Raw genomic sequence first — 20,223 nt, 5'->3', positions numbered from 1 at the left:
TGTGGGAAGTGAATACGCGATTGCGTGGTAGTATTAAATCTGGGGCAAGGGGTGGTTGGTGGGGCGCCAGGCAATGCAGGAGGAAATGCGGCAACCACCAGGAAACAACTTTCACAGGATAATGGGTTAGAGCCAATCAGGCAATTGCACGATTAAAGAGTTTATTACGCGCTAGAAAATGGAATTTAAGCGTGCCAGATAAGGAGTTTAACCGCTAGCATGGATGTTTTGTGCTAATCTGAAAAATATGTGGTGCTATAACTATGGATTTGATTGATATTTATATATATTGTAATTATTATCTCAGTCTTTTGCTACTGTTTGGTGAATTCATGTGCATGTGCAGCGAGAGTACTTGCCAGTGAGGGCTCAGGAAGAGCGATGCATCATGCCGCGTGTAGCGTGACAGACTGGGATACCGCAGGGTTAGGCAGTATAAAGAGAAGGCCTCTACACAGCCACCTATCCAGCAGTCACGTAGTCTAGCACTGCAGTGACAATGGCGCGCTCCACTAGTGTGGCTCTCATGCTGGCCTGCGTGCTCCTCTCTCTCGGGCTTCAGTCCTCGTCCATCCATGCGTCGAGCAGCAGGCACCTGCTGAACTACTACGGCTCGCCCTCTCCCAGCGCTGGCGGGTCGAGCCCGTCGCCGTCGTCCGGCAGCTCTCCTTCAACGGGGGGATCTTCTTCGTCGCCATCCTACGGCTCTCCGTCCTCTGGTAGCTCGCCCTCAGGATCCTCTCCGTCTTACACCCCTCCCACCCCAGCCTACGGCGGCGGCTCACCGACCTCCGGCAGCTCGCCGACAGGCAAAGGCTCGTCCCCGTATGGGGGAGGGTCCGGCAACTCTCCATCGGGCTCCTCCCCATCATACACGCCTCCATCATCCGGCAGCTCTCCCTCAGGTTCCTCCCCGTCGTACACCCCTCCGTCGTCCGGCGGCGGTTCCCCATCAGGCTCCTATCATCACAAAAGCCACCACGGGCGCTCTCCGTCCTACGGCAGTGGGTCCCCCTCAGGGAGCTACGGCGGCAGCTCTCCGTCGTACCACCACAAGAAGCACCACCACAAGTCTCACCACGGCAGCAGCGGCGGGGGCAACTACAGCCCCAGTCCATCCTCGGGCTCGTCTCCAGTGGTCCAGACCCCGCCTACCTACCCGTCACCCTACGTGACTCCGGCTCCTTCCGGTGGGTCGTCTCCGTCGTCCGGCTCTTCTCCTGACGTCCAGACACCCCCATCGTCCTACGCTCCTCCGTCCTCTGGTTCTTCCCCTGTCGAGCAGCCCCCCACGTCGTCCTACACGCCGCCGTCCTCCGGCTCTTCTCCGGTTGTTCAGACGCCCCCATCCTACACTCCTCCGTCGTCCGGTAGTAGCTCTCCGGTTCTGTCTCCGCCCTATGGCAGCATCCCCGGCTCTTCTCCAGTGATAGGTTCACCCGTCACTTCACCTGTCGTTAGCTCTCCGATTTCAAGTCCCACACCAGTCATCAGCACCCCTACCGCGCCGCCGCCGTCTGGAGGCTATGGCTCCTGCGAGTAAGTAATGCAGTTGCTCTTTAGTCTCTTGCACGTGACTGCCTCTGTAAATTCAAGTTTAACTCTCAAGAAATGAATAGACTTCTATCATACTCCATAATTCAGCGGCTGAAATTCAGGTCTAAGAAGAGGACTTTTGAATGCAGATCATAAATAGTTGCAATATAATGACTCTGATCACTCGAAGTCGCGGCAAACCCTAATGTCCTAAGGCCACTAGGTTCTTTCCCAGCAGCTTATCTGCATGCGCAAGTCTTGTCCTATCATACACCGTATGAGAATCTAGAACCAGGTTGTATGTAAGCAGGACCACAAAGTACAATGGTAGTGTGATAACGACCCTAGATAGCACCAGCGGTCGACTGAGAGGCATTAAGTCGTATGCTGTGGAGAAGTATACTATTCTTTAACACTAGGAATAAATTGAAAGATTGAGAAGACTACGCTGTAGAAATTACGAGCTGCCAATGCTAAATACTGTAATGATTGTATGTTTGCAGCTTCTGGAAGAAGCACGCAGAGAAGTGGCCCAGCTTCCTGTCAGGCATTGGTTCTCTGTTCAGGATCTTCGGCGGGCGCTCCAGTTCCGTGTTCGGAAGCCAGATGACGCTGATGCAGGCGCTCGTCAACCCTAACCAGGACGGCTACAGCCTACTCGCCAAGCAAGCCACGGCTAGCCTTCTCAACGCCTACACTGTCAGCGACTTCGTGTTCACGCCCCAGCAAGTGAGGCAGCAGTTCGAGTCCGCCCTCGACAGCCCTGAGCTCGCCAGCCAGCAAGCTGCAGTCTTCGAGCAGGCTAACCTCAGCGCCAATAACTGATCCAATCTCAGTCTAACGTGCGTAACAGTGGTCCCTTTTTGGAGCGTCCTCGTAAACCGGACTTGTGGCCGCCCTTCCCTCGTTAACAAGTGTTTTCTGTGTCCTGATTAGTCGTTTCTCATTCTCTACCTACAAAAGTTATTGTGAAAAGTTTCTCGTAGTCTCATTTTTGTCATTTTGGCACATCGTTTCTTCAGTTCTTAACTTGCGGTGTTTTTCCTTAACTTAAGGTGTTCACCGTGTAAATAGCGCCGTATTCATTAGAGCACCTTCCCACGGCCATTTTGTGAGCTTAAAAAACTTGAATCGTTTGATTGTTTTGTGAATCGATAGCCTCCAGCCAGGAAACAAATGCAGGTTATTAGATCTCAAGTCTCAATAAAAGCAGATTTGACATGACGTGGAACGCATCTATTCTTTTGACTCCATTACTCTCCCATCTATATATCTTGCAAAGGAATAAATCCACGAGTACTTGGTTATAAGAATAGTACCTTAAAGTCGAGGTCGCACAATTTTACCAAAAGGACCCCATGTTAAGTATTATGTTGCACTATGCTTTAATTATGTAGTCTAGTTCAGCTCCCATACATGTCAATCTACTATAGGTCAATCTAGCCTAGAAAACATACCAACACACATAGAAGTGTACCTTTTATTTGAAAAGTTGAAGGACATGCCCACAAGACTAGATGTTATGTAATAGTCCATGCAAGAATGTGCATATGATATAGATATAAACAATATTGCTTAAAGGATAAGAAACAAAGGATAGAAAAACACCTATTTCTCACAAGTATGACCCTTAATGATAGCTTAAGCCTATTGATGATAAGGATGTCTAAGTCTTTGCCTAGATAGGTAGGGTATTAAGTGAAATACTTCATAAAAAAGATATTTCTCAATTCTTAGATTAAGAAAAGCGCAAAAAAGAGTTTGGATAAACAAAATAATTATTAATTTCTCCTCTTGGAGATAGAGCGCTTCATTTCATGAATCTCTCCTCTTTTAGTCAAAATCCAAAATGTTTAACATTTTGTCATGCTTCCAAGGATTTGTAAAAAAGTATGAGTTTTCTAGGAAAAATTTTCATGAATAAAAACATGACATTCATATTTTAAAGATGGGATTTAAAGTAGATAAGAGATTTTTTGAAAGTGAACGGATCTAACTATATGACTTCCTTATAATATTTATATTTATTGGTTCTCTTTTTAAAATAATCTAAAATATCAAATTGTAAACATACTTTGAAACTCCTAATTGTGCTAGTCACTTATAAAGGCTATCACTATGTGCGTGGCAATTGAGAATGCAATATGAGATGTTTTTGCATCGCTTACACAAAATCTTAAACATTGCATATATGATAGTGATCATCGCTTAAGCGACTTAAAAAAAGGTGTCACTTAAGTGACACTCAAATGTTCTTTTTTTCCTAAACTAGCGCTGATGACTAAGCTCTCACTCCTCACTCCCTCTCACTCACACACATACCTGCTCTCTCTCTCTCTCTCTCTCTCACTCACACACATATTTGGTTTTTCTTTCTCTTATATACACATACACTTGCTCTCTCTCTCTCTCTCTCTCTCTCTCTCTCTCTCTCTCTCTCTCTCTCTCTCTCTCTCTCTCTCTCTCTCTCTCTTGCACGCGAATGCAACATTGAGTATAAAACAAACATGTCTCATACAGAACGACACATACATCGATGACTTATGCAAGACACAACATGGATCGCAGTAGGCACTTTCTTTTTTCTCTACTAATTTAGAGCTTTAAGAAAAAACATTTTATCAAACATGAGATGATTCTCTAAAAAAACACTTAATCAAACATGAAACGATTCATAAGACCAAAACTAATCAGATATATATAAATTAATATATATACAATGTCATGGTAAGTCATGGAATATGTTACAGGAGTTTGATCTGGTATGTGGGAAAGAGTTTTTTGGGGGGTGGGGGGAGACACGTCGCTATGTGCGCGTCGCTTTAATATGCGATGTTTTTGCATCACTTATACAAAATCTTATACGTCCCATATGCGATAGCAAGCGTCGCTTAGGTGACTAAAAAAAGGCATTGCTTAAGCGATGCTCGAACGTTCTTTTTTTTTCAAGCTAGTGCAGATGATTGAGCTCTCACTCCTCACTCCCTCTCACTTAGACACATACCTGCTCTCTCTCACTCACACATACATATTTGGCATTTCTCTCTTATATACACATACACTTGCTCTCTCTCTCTCTCTCTCTCTCTCTCTCTCTCTCTCTCTCTCTCATACTTGCTCGCTCACTCTCTCGCCCTCACGCACACATACACCTATTCTCTCACTCTCACTCTCTCGCTTACACACACACACACATACACTTTCTCTCTCTCTCTCTCTCTCTCTCTCATACTTGCTCGCTCACTCTCTCTCGCCCTCACGCACACATACACTTATTCTCTCACACACTCTCTCTCTCACTTACACACACACACACATACACTTTCTCTCTCTCTCTCTCTCTCTCTCTCTCTCTCTCTCTCTCTCTCTCTCTCTCTCTCTCTTTTCCATGCACAGGCGAATGCAATGTTGAGTATAAAATAGACCTACTCTCATACAAAACGACACATACAACGATCACTTATGCAAGACACAACATGGATCATGGTACATACTTTAACACCATATTGGGGAATATGGGAATTTCCCATAAGTTTGGGGCATGAGGTCAAATCTTTGGATTTGTCATAACTTGAACACTAAAACTCCAAATCGAGCGCTCTATAGCCCAATAGATTCCATCTTTCAAGCGCTTTTCAATGATAGGTCACATCATATGGTTTTGAAAAACGTATGGGCATGTTATCCGAGTACCACCTTTTTAGCATTTAAAAAACTGGAAATTGGGAGATTCCCAAACTCACTAATATTATGTTCTTTCTTTTTTATCTACTGATCAGGGCTTTTTAAAAAAACATTTTATCAAACAGGAGACGATTCACAAAACTTTAAAAAAACACTTTATTAAACATGAAATGATTCACAAGACCAAAACTAATCAGATATATATAAATCGATATATATACAATGTCATGGGTAAGTCAAGGAATGTGTTACATGAGTTTGATCAAGTATGTGGGAAAGAGTGGGAGAGGGGAGCTAGTGATTGGATGTGCTATCCGATGTACTCTCTGCATCTCCATGGGGTCTTGGTGGCTTCGAAGGTACTCGCATTGTAGTAGCTCAGGTCCGCTTCTCATCTATCCTCCTGCCCTCTGCCTCCTCTCGGGCGACAACATCCATATCTGTCTCACCATGAATGCCCTGCATCAATAAAGATCAAGTATTGACACAATTTACAAATTGAACTATTTACAAAATACTTGAAAAAACATCTAAAAGTAATAGAATGGATACTCACTAAAGGACATGTGGAGAAAGCCGCCTCTGAAGGGCTCTGTATCCCTTAGAAGTTGTTGTCCAAATCTCTACTGCCATCGAGGGACGATCATAATCTTTGGTATGTTCAAAAACAAATCCAAAGTTAGATTATTTTGGTTATTTTTCTTTATTCTATGCTTCTAATTACATAAACAATAAAAACCTATGGCATATATTTACAAAAGTACCAACAAAACCATCTCTCCCCATGCTTTTAATTACATAAACAATAAAAACTTATGGCATATATTTACAAAAGTACCAACAAAACCATCTCTCCCCATGCGACCCAGGTGAGATGTATGTCCGCTCGAGACTCTGGCCGCTGCTACCTCCTATATCAGTTCATTGAAATCAAAGGACAAATGATATTATACAATTTTAACTCTATAGGAATTTTGAAGTCAAAATACTTGAATAAAGCGATTAAAAAAACGTACTCTTTACTGTGGAAATGTCACTCGTAAACAGTACTCCCGAGACAAAAGTACGTCCATGACTCCTCAAGAAATCCAACAGGCCCCTTGTTGCTGGGATCATGTGCATACCTCCTGGTTGTGTTTAAAAAAAGACTGTCAATATACTATTTTGATTTTATATTTCTCACAGTAGCACGTACACTCTATTTGTGAGTCAATGAATAAAAAAGATTAGCACCAAGTTTAATCTCTTTTATCTCTATTTATGCAGATTTAGATTCGTCTCATACACCATCACCTCTGCATTACAGTCGTGGTGGTTGTACGGCATTCGTAATTCCCGAGAGTGCTCCTTCATGTGAATCAGAGTCTTTATCTTATTATGAGGAGGAATGAATTCTATGTTGGTGTGATAGATGTTGAGGCTTGCATCGAAGGCCACCATGCTAGTGTCGTTCCCATGAGTCAGAATATGGTGTTTTTGTTCATGCACCAATGCCAGCACAACGACATCAGCCTATGGTTAGTGTTCTTTACATCCTATTTACATTATTTTCATTTTTGTCAAAGGTACATATTAGTAATCATCACATTACACATGTAGGAACATGCAACTTCATTTGATGGTGAATATGACATCTACAGTCGAGATGCTTGTCATTCTCGTACACGGCTTGGTTAGGCAATCCAGCAGCTGCAACTTGATATCTTGCAACTGTCCCTACCTCCTAGCCTTCAGAGTGAGACGTCTCACGATTATGCATTGCCTGATCATCTATGATCTCTTGTATAGACATACGATCACATGCTTTACGGAGGATGGCAAGGAGGATCACTTCTTAGAGATGGAGAGACCTTTAGCTTTTGGGGCACTTGCTACATGATAGCTCCTTCCAGTATTCTAGATGGAGGACGTGGCCTCTTCATTGCACAAAACCTATAAGTTCCACCTGATTCAGAGGTGACACTTATGTGCTTTTTTGGACCCATATATGGATGGGGTCCATGGTACCAACTAGTGCGGTATACTTTGAGCATGAGCACTCATGGTATGTGCCTCAATGCAGTCTCTCTTTCAGATAGAGACATCACTTATGCTCAAGGACAGAGACTTCATGGTGCATAGATCAGATGCCGTAAGTGTACGTAGTGAGCATCAGAAGGTCCCCAAGAACAAAAGAACTCTACTTTTTGCACACAAATCAATGTAGAAAACTTGCACGACATGAACAAGAGACCAATTGGGTGCAATCTCCCCCCATGCCTTGTGTGAGTGCTCCACAAAGCATCTATTTCATATATTAATCATCTTCAAGCTCAAATAATAGTCCAAATTATAAAATAGCACACTTTTGGCTTTTGAGTTGACTTTTGTGCCAAATAGAGAATTAAAGCTAATGGGCGCCCAAGAAATATAATGTCCAAATACAAATATCTAAATCGTGCGCCCATGCGCATACAAAAATAATAAATAAATATCAAGCACTTTGATAAATAAGCGCGATAAAATATAGGCGCCATGCCTAAGGTATGCGCCCATCAAAATATTGACGATAAATTTGAATATATGCTATCCTCCAATGCCTTCCACTGCCACTACTGCTATCTCTACACATCAACTGAAGCATTCACAATTGTTAGTAAAATAATACAATTAAACTGACAAAAGTGAATACCTAGCAGTCTTCAACTATATAAATAAATTGTTTAAAAATCAATCCTAATCTTAATTTATCACGAGTGCGCACTCTAAACTCATAAACGTTTATTAATTAAATATGTATTTTGCGGAATCACCCGCTATGGAATCACCCATGTATACATAAAAGTAACAAAATGCCCGAAAAGGATAGGCATCCCCATCGACTTCTCGCACAAAGAATCCACTTTGTGTATGAGCCCCGGTAATAAAAGTTTACGGAATCCACCGTAAAACCTCACGGAATCCACCGTGTAATATGCCTCCTGGCATCATACCCCCGGGGTGGGATAGCAATTGTCCTTAATTGCTATTAGCTCAATGTGGAGCTAACAGAGTGGGGAAAGCATTTAAGTCTCTAGCGTGCATCCATTGGGCCTCTTCAACAAGATGGTTTTTAAACTTGACCAAATATCTAGAATATCTACGGCCAGTTCTAGTGGTCATAAAATCAGTATCTATAATAGTTTCAGGCTCAAAGATTTCAATCTCTTCATCTAGCAAAGGTGGGTTTTCATAGACAGGGTGTACATGTAATTGGCCTCTAAAGGGTTGTAATAAACTAATATGGAAGGTGTTGTGAATTTTCCAGTGTTGTGGTAGTTCTAGTTTAAATGCATTGTCATTGATTTTGTGTATGATCTTGAATGGTCCATAGAATCTAGGTGCTAATTTCACAACTGGGTGTTTATCTACACTTTGTAATCTACGTTTTTCTATACGTAACCAAACATAATCATCAACTTTAAAATTCATAGCTTGTCTTTTCTTATTTGCTTGCTTTGTATATGATTGCTGGGCTTTGGCAATCATATCTTTAACTTCATCAAAAATAGTGACATGCATGTTAGCAAAATCATCAGTAGTTTGAATTTTATTTGATAATGATGCAACAGGTGTAGGCAATCTATAACCATAAATAACTTCAAATGGTTCTTTCTTTGTAGCTGTGTGTGGTGTATTGTTATATGCAAACTGAAGTAAATGTAGATATGTATCCCATGTGTGTGGTTTTGAAATAGTGTAAGCACATAAAAGATCTAAAATAGTACTGTTAGTAGCTTCTGTTTAACCATTTGTTTCAGGATGAAATGCGGATGAAAAATCAATCTTTATTCCTAAGTTAGCAAACAAAGTAATCCAAAAATTATTATAGAATCTAGAATCACGATCAGAAATAATAACTTTTGGTAAACCATGATTAGTAAACACAATTTTCAAAAACAATTGAGCTACTTGAGATGCAATTAAAATTTTCTTGCATGGAATGAAATATGCTTGTTTGCTAAACCTGTCTATAACAGTCCAAATCATATCATGGTTAGCTTTAGTGTTAGGTAAACCAGTAATAAAGTCCATTGAAATTTGTTCCCATGGTCGATGGAATAGATAAGGACATCAGTAAACCATATTGTTTACCATGGTGTCTTTTAACTCGTTGACAAACTAAACATTCAAATACAAAGTTAGATACATCAGTGCCCATATGTGGCCAATAAAAATCTTCAGTCAATGTACGTAAAGTAGATATAATTCCTCTATGACCTTGATATGGAGGACAATGAATCTCATGCAAAACAAATGATCTAAATGGAACAGTCACACACAATCTTTTTTCATAAAATATGAATCCATTATTGTAAGACAGTGAATCAATAAGAATCCAATTATTTGCAACTAATTTATTCCAATCAGCTTGAAAAGTAATATCTTGATGATAAGTATCTTTCATAGGGATAAGGGAATCAAATGATATCACAGAAATATTATAAATTGTCGGTCTTCTACTCAAAGCGTCAGTTACAACATTCTCTTTTCTTGGTTGATATTGTATAAGGGGATGAAAACTTTGAATGAAAGCTACCCATTTAATATGTCGGTCAGATATTTGGGGTTGACTAAGGAGATGTCTAATGCTTTGTTGGTCAATTTTAATCATAAATTCAGAACCCATTAAGTAATGTTTCCATTGACGTAAGGCTTGTACTACAGCTAGCAATTCTTTATCATATGTAGAATATTTAAGTTCGGATGGTTTCAGTTTACAGCTAGAGTAGGCTATGGGATGATTATCTTGCATAATGACGGCTCCTATTCCAGATCCACTAGCATCAGTAACTACTAAAAAGAATGGTCTATTGAAATCAGGTAGTTGTAATACAGGAGCATGGGTTAATGCATGTTTCAATAAATCAAAAGATTTTTGTTGATTGTCAGTCCAGTTATAAACAATATCTTTCTTTAAAAGTTTAGTCAAAGGCAAGGCAAGTAGCGAGAAATTTCTTACAAACTTTCTGTAAAAACTAGCAAGACCTAGAAAAGAACGTAACTCATGCACATTTTTGGGTATGGGCCAATTTAAAATTGCTTCTATCTTTTTAGGGTCAACCTTAATACCTTCTGATGAAACAATATGTCCTAGATATTTAATTTCTGTTTGAAAGAATTCACTCTTTTCTAGATTAGCATACAATTGATTATCTTTTAACAACTTGAAAACTAAAGACAGATGTTCATAATGCTCATTCTCATTTTTACTGAATACCAATATATCATCAAAGAATACTATGACACAATGTTTTTATTTTAGAAATATGCAATTCATCATTCGACTAAATGTAGCAGGTGCATTAGTTAGACCAAAAGGCATCACTAGAAATTCATAGTGTCCAAATTGTGTTCTAAATGCAGTTTTGAATATATCAGATTTATCCAATCTTACTTGATGATAACGAGATTTAAGAACTATCTTACTGAATATGGCAGAACCTTGTAGTTTATCCATAAGATCATCTACCCTAGGAATCGGATATCTATTCTTAACAATAATTTTATTTAGGGCACGATAATCAATGCACATGCGATAAGTATTATTATTATTCTTTACTAATAAAACAGATGCGGCAAATGAAGAACTACTAGGTCTAATTAATCCTCTGTTTAACAGTCCTCTACTTGATTTTGAATTTCTTTCTGTTCAATTTGGTTATGCCTATATGGTGCTTTACATGGTGGTTGTGTACTAGGAATTAAATCTATTTTGTGATCTTCAGGACGTGAAGGTGTAGTCCAGGTGGTAAATCATCAGCAAAACAATCTTTAAATTGAGCAAGAAATTGTTTATGCCTAGGATGCATATGTTTTTCTTTAGCTTGAAGTTCATTCACCCAAATTAAATAAGATTTACTACTTTTACGTAATGCACATTTAGCTTGAGTATGAGTAAGCAGTGGAAAATTATTAAAAGCGTGCATACCATGCAATGTAATTTGTTTTCCTTGAAAATAAATTTTAATTGAATGCGTAGAATAATCTATGTCAGGATTATACTGATGGCGCCAAGGCATACCTAAGATAATGTCACTAGACTGCAAAGGTACAACTAGGAAATTCATTCGTTCAGTGTATTCACCAATTTTAATTTCTCAGTTTTGCACCTCTTGTGTTCCATTATATCTCGTGTCTAGGAATGCTGCTTTAATGCGATAATGTGTAGAAATAGTTTGTAAATTCAATTCTTTCACTAACTTTGCAGAAATAAAATCATGTGTGCTACCATCATCATGTAAAATAATCTTTTCTTTACCATGCACAAAACATTTCATTGTCAACAAAGAATGTGGAGTTGGCATACCTGGCAAAATATCCGAAGTAGTATCAATGTCATCATCATCTTCCGTAAAGTCAGGCATTTCCTCACGTTCTTCACCTTCCATTGCTCCAAGATAATTGATATGGACAGGTGGCTTTTTGGTTTGATAATTGGCTGCTAGATGTCCAGGTTGATGGCATTTGTAACAAACTATGGGTTTGGCTTTAGATACATTGTTGGTAATGGCAGGAAGTCTAGGAATATTGGGATTTGGCTATGAGGATGGCTTAGGGTTTTGATTGGTGTTTGATGGCAAAGCAGGTGGTCGTGTCCAAGACTTACGGAATGAAGATGGAAGAAAACGACTTTGATTGAATCTTCTAAAATTTGAATTGAATTGTTTGGAACCATAGTGACCATTAGTTTGAAATTGTTGTGGACGCTTGTCTCTTCCTCAAATCTTGTCTTCAGTGTCATGAGCCAAGGAAATTGCATCTTCAAGGGTTGTTGGCTTGAATATATTGACTTCAGCATAGTAATGTCCAAGTAAGCCAGACATAAACTTGCGTTTGTGAGTCGCTTTAGGTACATCTTCAAGCATATGTAGTTGCAGTAGGGCATTCCAAAAACGTTCAGTGTATTGGGCAATGGGTTCGCGATCTCTTTGCTGTAGAAGATCCCATTGCTTTATGGCTTTTTCATGGAATTGAGGAGGAAGGAAATTTTGCAAAAACTTCTTTTGGAAACTCTCGTAGTGGGACAATCAATGCTCTTGCAAATCACAGTCTACCATAGAGATACTCGATCGACTAAATGATTAGTGACACATTTAATTTTGTCTTTCTCAGCATATGTCTCTTCATGAAAGTAATAATCAAACTGACCGATAAATCCAAGTAAAGTCTTTCCATCTCGAGATCCATTGAAAGTACAAAATTTGAAGTTTCTTTTACTTATCTTTGTTTCTTTGGGCTTCGAGTGTCGCATCGATGGTACATCGTATAAGATCTTCTGGTTGCGGTCCATCTTTGTCGGTGGTAGATCGTTGTAGATTGGCCAGTTGAACTTGCAAAGCTTGTCAGGATCTTCGTTCTTCATCGAGTTGCATCATAATCAAATCCAATTTTTGTTCCATCGTTGGTTCGGGCAAAATCACCTTCAGCCATAAGATCGTCCATGTTTTGTTTCGTCATCCTGTAAAATCCAAAAGAACTCACTCTCTCGAAATCTGATTAGTGGGATGAGCGTAGCTCAAAGGCGGGTATACAAGGCTTATATATTTTGTTTGGCTTTTATAGTCTTTCTCTTTTGCAATTGCGGTGTTCGTTGTCTTCGTAGAAACTGCGTATGAACTACGTATGACCTTCTATGTTTGTTGAAACTGGTTCAGCAAGTTTGCAAATAGGAACAGGGTCTTCCAGAGAGCAATAAATGGTTTCTATGCTTCTACGTGTGAACAGTCTTTATGGAGGTGGTTGAAATAAGTATGTAGTGACTTCTGTGACTTGCAGAACTTGCAGGAGTAAGTAAGCTTGAAAGACTTAGATGATTAAGCTTCTTTAAAGCTTAATTAACTTAAGCTTTAGAATACTTAAGCTGACTGTCAACGAATTTTATTTTAGGAGGGGGGGCCGTTTTTCGCCGCCGTTGTTGACATCGAGATGCCGCTGCCGTCGATTATCAAATTCTTGGGCTTAAGCTTTCTTATTAAGCTTAATAATAAGCTTTTTAACCTTTGAATTAAAGCTTTTAAGCTTTTAAGCTATGGAGTCTTATCTCTGTTTGAAGACGACTTGATGTAGCAGATATCCACGTGGTCCTCCGCCTCCTCAGGCCGGTCCATCATGATCAGAAGATGCAGATAGGGGTTCTTGATCGCCAGGTAGTCACTAGTATCGACCGTTCACGATGAAACTGACTGTAGAGCTCGATCATTCCAGGAGCTCCGCCTTCACGCAAGATGGTAAGTGATTGGAAGCTCTCGATCTCAGCTTCGCTCTGATACTACTAATGCATAGATCGGATGCCGTAAGCACGCGTAGTGAACGTCAGAAGGTCCCCAAGAACAAAAGACCTCTACTTTTTGCACACAAATCAATGTAGAAAACTTGCATGACATGAACAAGAGACCAATTGGGTGCAATCTCCTCCCATGCCTTGTGTGAGCACTCCACAAAGCATGTATTTCATATATTAATCATCTTCAAGCTCAAATAATAGCCCAAATTACAAAATAGCACGCTTTTGGCTTTTGAGTTTGCTTTTGTGCCAAATAGAGAATTAAAGCTAATGGGCGCCCAAGGAGTCAGGCGTACCCAAATACAATGTCCAAATACAAATATCTAAATCGTGCGCCCATGTGCATACAAAAATAATAAATAAATATCAAGCGCTTTGATAAATAAGCGCGACAAAATATAGGCGCCATGCCTAAGGTATGCGCCCATCAAAATATTGACGATAAATTTGAATATATGCTATCCTCCAATGCTTTCCACTGCCACTGCTACTATCTCTACACATCAACTGAAGCATTCACAATCGTTAGTAAAATAATACAATTAAACTGACAAAAGTGAATACCTAGCAGTCTTCAGCTATATAAATAAATTGGTTAGAAATCAATCCTAATCTTAATTTATCACGAGTGCGCACTCTAAACTCATAAACGTTTATTAATTAAATATGTATTTTGCAGAATCACCCGCTATGGAATCACCCATGTACACATAAAATCAACAAAACGCCCGAAAAGGATAGGCGTCCCCATCAACTTCTCGCACAAAGAATCCACTTTGTGTATGAGCCCTGGAAATAAAAGTTTACGGAATCCACCGTAAAACCTCACGGAATCCACCGTGTAATATGCCTCTTGGCATCACTTTATGTAGATGGGAGACCATATACACAAGGAAACATAGTAGGTCTAATTAACAATAGTCAAGGAAGAAGCGCAAGAACCGATTGCACATTTGTGGAATGTGAAAATGGTCATGAACTAGGATACATGAGTAGAGATGTTCCAAGATATATCCTTATCAATGCCATTAGATCATTGCGTGCCGATGATGAACTATTGGCAACTATGGATTTCGCAGACCTACCAGAGCATCTCCACCTTTGGATTGAAGTTTAGATGATTTACTTCTCTTATGATGGTCCTTTTCCTTGGATCATCCCTTTCTATGTATACTCCTTCAACTCTCTGTATATGGAAGCATGAATTGTGTTCTTTGTTTTTTCCAATTCATTCAATCTTTACATGTATATTTGATAATAACAAGATCTTTGTTTAATCATATTGTCTCCTTGCTTAATGATGAATATAGAGAATGATGTGTGTCTGCCCTCTCATGGCACCTCTCGAATGCCAAATGAGTACATGAGACTCCTTTGCAAGAGTGATCCAAAAAGTTATGACAGTTTGAAGAAATTTTATGACACGGATTTTGGAAAAGCACACGAAGACTTCAACAATGACATGGACAAGTTTATTAATGATTGGTATGAAGAAGGTGAAGCAAGTGAGGATGAAAGCTTTCTTAGAGTTGAACCATTTCAGCAAATCTACAAAGGCTCAAAATTGTCATGATTAAGTGTGAATTTACTTATCTTGAACCTCCAAAGTCGCTATACTTGGAGTAAGCATTAGTTTTAGAACTATTAAAGTAAGCTACTTCTCCCATGTCAATGTTGAGTGCGTTATTTAACAAAATCTAAGAGTTATGTGTGCTTGAAATGCTGCAGGCTACTACCACAAAAGTTTTTATCTACAAACAATGTCCTTCCTATGTCAAGAGACGAGGCAAAGAAGATGATCACCAAGCTTGGATTGTACTACAACACGATTCACACATGTCCCAACGATTCTATTTTATACAGAGGTGAATACAAGAACGAGGAGAGATGCCTAAAATGTGAAACATCGTGTTACAAAGATGCAAGTGGAAATATCCCTCGCAAGGTGCTTCGACATTTTCCATTGGCTCCTGATATACAACATATATTTTGGACCCTAGAGTTAGCAAGACTTATGAATTGGGGAGTAAAGAACATAAGTACATATGGGATTATGTAAATTCCCTCGGACTATCTTGCCTTCAAGCATATCAATTCAAAGTGGCCAGAATTTGAACAAGAGCCGCGACACATTAAGATGGGTGTTGGATTGGATGGTGTGAATACTATCTCCATGAGTTCAAGTAAATGGTCCACTTAGCTAGTAGTTCTTGTGAACTACAACTTGCCACTACTTATTTTTTTAAAGAAACAACACTCAATTTTGTCCCTCCTAATCCCAGGAAAATGTCAAGTCAAAGACCTTAACGTTTATTTGGCTCCTCTTATTGATGATCTCCTAGAGTTATGAAGAGGCATAGACATGCTTGATGTGTCAGAACAAGATGACAAAAGAAGAATTCTAGCATGGACTATACACGACTTTCTTGGCTATGGATTTTGTTCATGTATTTGATTGTGATTTAAGCAGTACATGTGGGAGTATTTTCATTTCAATTTAATCTTTGATGCTCATGCTAAATGTTTTACCATGGACACAGGGTGTTCAACCAAGGGTTATAAATCTTGTCCTCTATGCGGTGATTGGTTAAAATCTATGTATAGTAAGCATCTCAACAAGAACATATATCTTCGACATAGACGATTCTTGCATGAAGATCACTCACTACATCGAAAGACACAAGCTAGACACTTCAATGGAAAGGTTGAGAGTGGCCGATGTCCAATACTGATGACGCCTATAGATTGGTACAAAAAGTGGACGAAAGGACCTATCATCGATCCACAGTCAGAGCTTGCAAGTGATGAAGACGATGAATGTGGTCGAGGATGAAGTTCTCTAGCTCCCTCTATCTTTATATGGTTTCATCTAGAGTATTGGAAGGATCTGAAGATTTGTCATCTTCTTGATCCTATGCATATATTTAAGAACGTAGGACACTCTTTATGGAAACATCTCATTGGTTTGAAGGACACGGAGCAAGCCAAAAACGACTTAAAGGAGAAAAATTTCAAGTGTGCTTTATGGCCTCAATTCGATGAAGAGAAAGGAAAAAAAGAGTATGCACATGCACCATGGGTGTTAACCCCCACGGAGATTTCAACTATCGATTGGTAGATATAGTCTATTCAAACACCTAGAGGATATGGTGTATCGTTACAAAACATATTTACTGTAGATGGTGCGAGTCTTTCCAACTTGAAAACATGTGACTAGCATAATTTCATCAAGGTAACTCTTACTTTTTTCGGCTCGCAGCTCGTTATTGTCCTGACAAGTCATCTGATAGTATTGTAAAAAGGACATATGCAGCATGTCCTCCCTCTTGTCAATTGATGGTTGTCTGAAAAGTGGTGTTCGTGACATTATCTACCACTTGGGGAAGCTCGCAAGGTACGTCTACACTTTGCACATGCCTATATCTATGCTTGGAATGGGATTTCACTTAATGTTCATCTATTTTTTCAGATGGATCACATCTAAGGAGATAGATGTTTTGTCAATAGCGCAAAAGAAAAGGGAATGCATTGAGCTTCTTTGCTTGATGGAGAAGGAGCTATCAACTTCTTTTTTTGACATTCAAGTCCATGTACTAATCCATTTGGTGGCGGAGATAGAGATTGTAGGTGTTGTTAGCACTTGTTGGCTATTTTGGGTAGAGAGGTTCATGGGAGTCATGAAGGGGTTTGTTCGCCAAAGAGCTCGTCGACCAGAGGGCTCAATGTCGGAGGGATGGTTGCTCGGAGATTGCATATACTACCTTGCCGAGTACCTTGAGCATGTTGATGAGGATGCTCCTCACAAATGGATAGTAGATGAGCCCACTACACTATCAGATGAGGTATTATGTGGTAAGGGCATTCCTTTCAAGGTCTCATACGAGGAATGTACAAACTTGTCCACATTTATTATTCACAACTCACAGTGTATGGAAAAATTTGTTGAAGAGTATCGTGAAGTAGTTTGCAATGCACAAAGAAGATGAGGAGGTCAGAAATCTAGGAAGACAGAACCTCCCTCAATTCTTTCATGGTCATTCCATTGTATTAGAGATGGAATCATGGAAGGGGAAGACGCCAGTGATGAGCAAATATATATTGGATTTGGTTGTCATAGAGAGGTAACATTTCTTTCTTTCATGTACCTATATTGAGTTGTATGTAATCTTAGTGATGTAACTTAAAGTTTACATATTTCATTCTTGCACCTTTAGGTACACGGGTACAGTAATATGTGGGCATATGGTCAACATTTCGAGTCAATAAAATTGATCGAATATGTTAGACCCAAGATTCTTGCATTATCTCTTCGTTTAGCCAACAATCATGTGCAAGTGCAGGAGACAAAAATATTTTTGAAGAGGAGCTTGGCTATGTGGGAGCCATAGTCTGTATTTATAAGCTTGGCTACCATATTTGCAAGAGGGTAATTTTTGACAACAATAGTAATCTTTGCTTTAGGCTTCCTTCTAAAATGTTGCAAATCTCGTATGTTAACATGTGGTGTTGAAGGTTGACTGGTTCTGTGATGAGTGTTAAAATATTGAGGATGCATGCTAAGGAGGATCACTAATGAGCAAATAAACAATCATAATGAGAGATAAACATTGACAAAGAAGAACACCTGATATTATCCAAGCATAATGCAAGTACAACTGATGAGAATTATTGATGGAACGAGTGTGGGGATGAGTGCCTTTTATAGGGTTATAGTAGGTGGTATTGGTAGGTGAACAAAAGGTGGAAAGGGACCATGGTAATCACCAACTATGGTTTTAATAAACCATACATACATGACCTAGTCTAAGGCTTTATTTGTAGTATGTTTCTTTGCTTGTTTGTTCCATACAAAGAGGCTATGGTGGATGTGATTGCACATTTCTCAACATTGAGCACAAAGGGGATGGAGCCACAATGAGAAAAGAGCCCTCTGGGTTTTGGTTAGTTGACTCTTAAAAGCCATTACGGACAACACAGAAACCATACATATTACTGGCACACTGTGAGCAAGCTTTCTTCTATCCTGCCCCAGATTCTCGCAGTCCATGGAGGCAAGTTGTGCCTATCAATCCTTGAGGGGACGACAAGTGTTTGACACCACCTATGGGGAGGCAGACCAAGAGAGTCTACAAGAGGATGACTCAACTTCCACAGAGCCCCATTCACTCACAACATTAGCATAAGAAGAGCACCAGGAAGAGGATGTGAGAGATAATGATGCAACAGATGATGAGACGGAGGATCTTGCCTTGGAGTTGGGCTTTGAGTCTCTTGTAGAGCCTCAACCATCAATAGGTTCGCCACCCACTCTCACTCTTGACGTACAACCCACGAACGAGGAGCTTCAAGAGACAATGCAAGATAATGAAGATATTTACTTGATCATTGATCTCTTTCCAAACCACGCTTGAATTGGAAAAGCCAAGGTATTATATCAAGAGTTTTGTCTTGATCATTCCAACCACTTTCTTAATGATTATAGGAAAATCAAATTGGTATCAATGGACCCTATTGGTAAGACCTAACACGTTGTTCCATTGATCATATTCATTCTTTCATTGCTCTCTCTGAATCTTACTAACAATGGGTGGTGGGATGGGTGGGGAGTCTTGTGGATGATAGCCATCTATGGCTAGAGTTCAGGTTTGATTCCCCACAGACTCGATCTTGTTTGTTTGAATAGGTTTTGAAGATGCATCAGTACCTTAGCACCAAGATAGGATGTAGGTATATCGTTTCCAACTTCAAGACAACAACCGGTTCACTGTTTATAGCTTGCAAATAAGCTCCAAAACTAAGCATTTAACACTCCAATATCATGCTCAAATGCATGATAATAAGGGCATATACATTGTTAGGGTGAAAGCCACCAGTGCCCTGGAATCACCCATTGTTTACTGCAGTAAAAAGCCAGTTTGCATAGGTCTATGCTGAATATCTCAAAATTTGTGAGGAATTTGAAAAAATTTCTTCTGCAAAGTTGTAGACCATGTCAAAACAGTCAGAAATCGCGGGTTGTTTCTCCAAAAACCATTTTTGTAGCAAGATATAGCTTCTGCACAAAAATGGGATGTAGGCACAATCTCCTTTGATGACGTTTTCTTCAAATCTGATGTCTTGATGTCAAATGGCCACTGCCATGCCTTCAAGCATTTAAGCTTTGATACCATGTTGGAAGAGAGGGAGAGAGACAGAGTGGAGCGGAAGATGAGCCTCATCTCATTGTTGTTCTTCTTCCATCATTCTTCCATCATGCTAACTAAAAGAGACTTACAAACATAGGTATGACTAACCAAGACTAATTGTGGTTAAGTCATTGACTACACTGACTTATTGAATGTCACACACATGTACAATTGTATCCAGCTAATGTTGGTCACACACATAAAGATAGACTGACTGAAGAGTAGCAAGAGCTTGATATTCTAAAACTTGGATCATGTGACACTAAAACACTAAGATTATGGGCACTGCAGGCCATTCCTCCACTAAACATTTAATCCTAGGAAGGATTCTTCTCAATCCACTAAGTGGAGTTATATGTCCTCAGGACCCCGGCCTTATGCGAGAGGCAATAAAAGAGGTGCAAGACGGAGAAGAGGGATCAAACGAAATGCCTGAGAGGTCATCTCCTCATCTCACGACAAAGAACAATCAAGTGAGAGGACATTGAGTGAAGAAGAGGGAGAGCAAGAAAC

General features: G+C 39.7%; 1 protein-coding gene across 1 annotated transcript; it reads left to right on the top strand.

The window, feature by feature from the left end:
- Window positions 1-347: 347 nt before the first annotated feature.
- LOC148035311 (uncharacterized) lies at window positions 348-2,575 on the top strand. Its single transcript, XM_087680318.1, has 2 exons — window positions 348-1,539; window positions 2,040-2,575. The coding sequence occupies exons 1-2, from the start codon at window positions 500-502 to the stop codon at window positions 2,359-2,361; spliced, it is 1,362 nt and encodes a 453-aa protein (XP_087536444.1). The 5' UTR covers window positions 348-499; the 3' UTR covers window positions 2,362-2,575.
- Window positions 2,576-20,223: the final 17,648 nt, after the last annotated feature.

Source organism: Lygodium microphyllum, chromosome 6 (assembly GCF_053477565.2).
Source record: "Lygodium microphyllum isolate KBCC chromosome 6, Lygodium_microphyllum_v1.1.10, whole genome shotgun sequence".
Lineage (NCBI taxonomy): Eukaryota > Viridiplantae > Streptophyta > Polypodiopsida > Schizaeales > Lygodiaceae > Lygodium > Lygodium microphyllum.
The sequence above is the reverse complement of the archived record's forward strand: the minus strand, read 5'-3'. Positions and strand labels throughout refer to the sequence as shown.

Excerpts from the sequence above, each read along its gene's own strand:
- LOC148035311 (XM_087680318.1), top strand. The coding sequence starts at position 500 with ATGGCGCGCTCCACTAGTGTGGCTCTCATGCTGGCCTGCGTGCTCCTC. Across the intron at positions 1,540-2,039 it reads GGAGGCTATGGCTCCTGCGA|CTTCTGGAAGAAGCACGCAG; the intron begins GTAAGTAATGCA and ends GTATGTTTGCAG.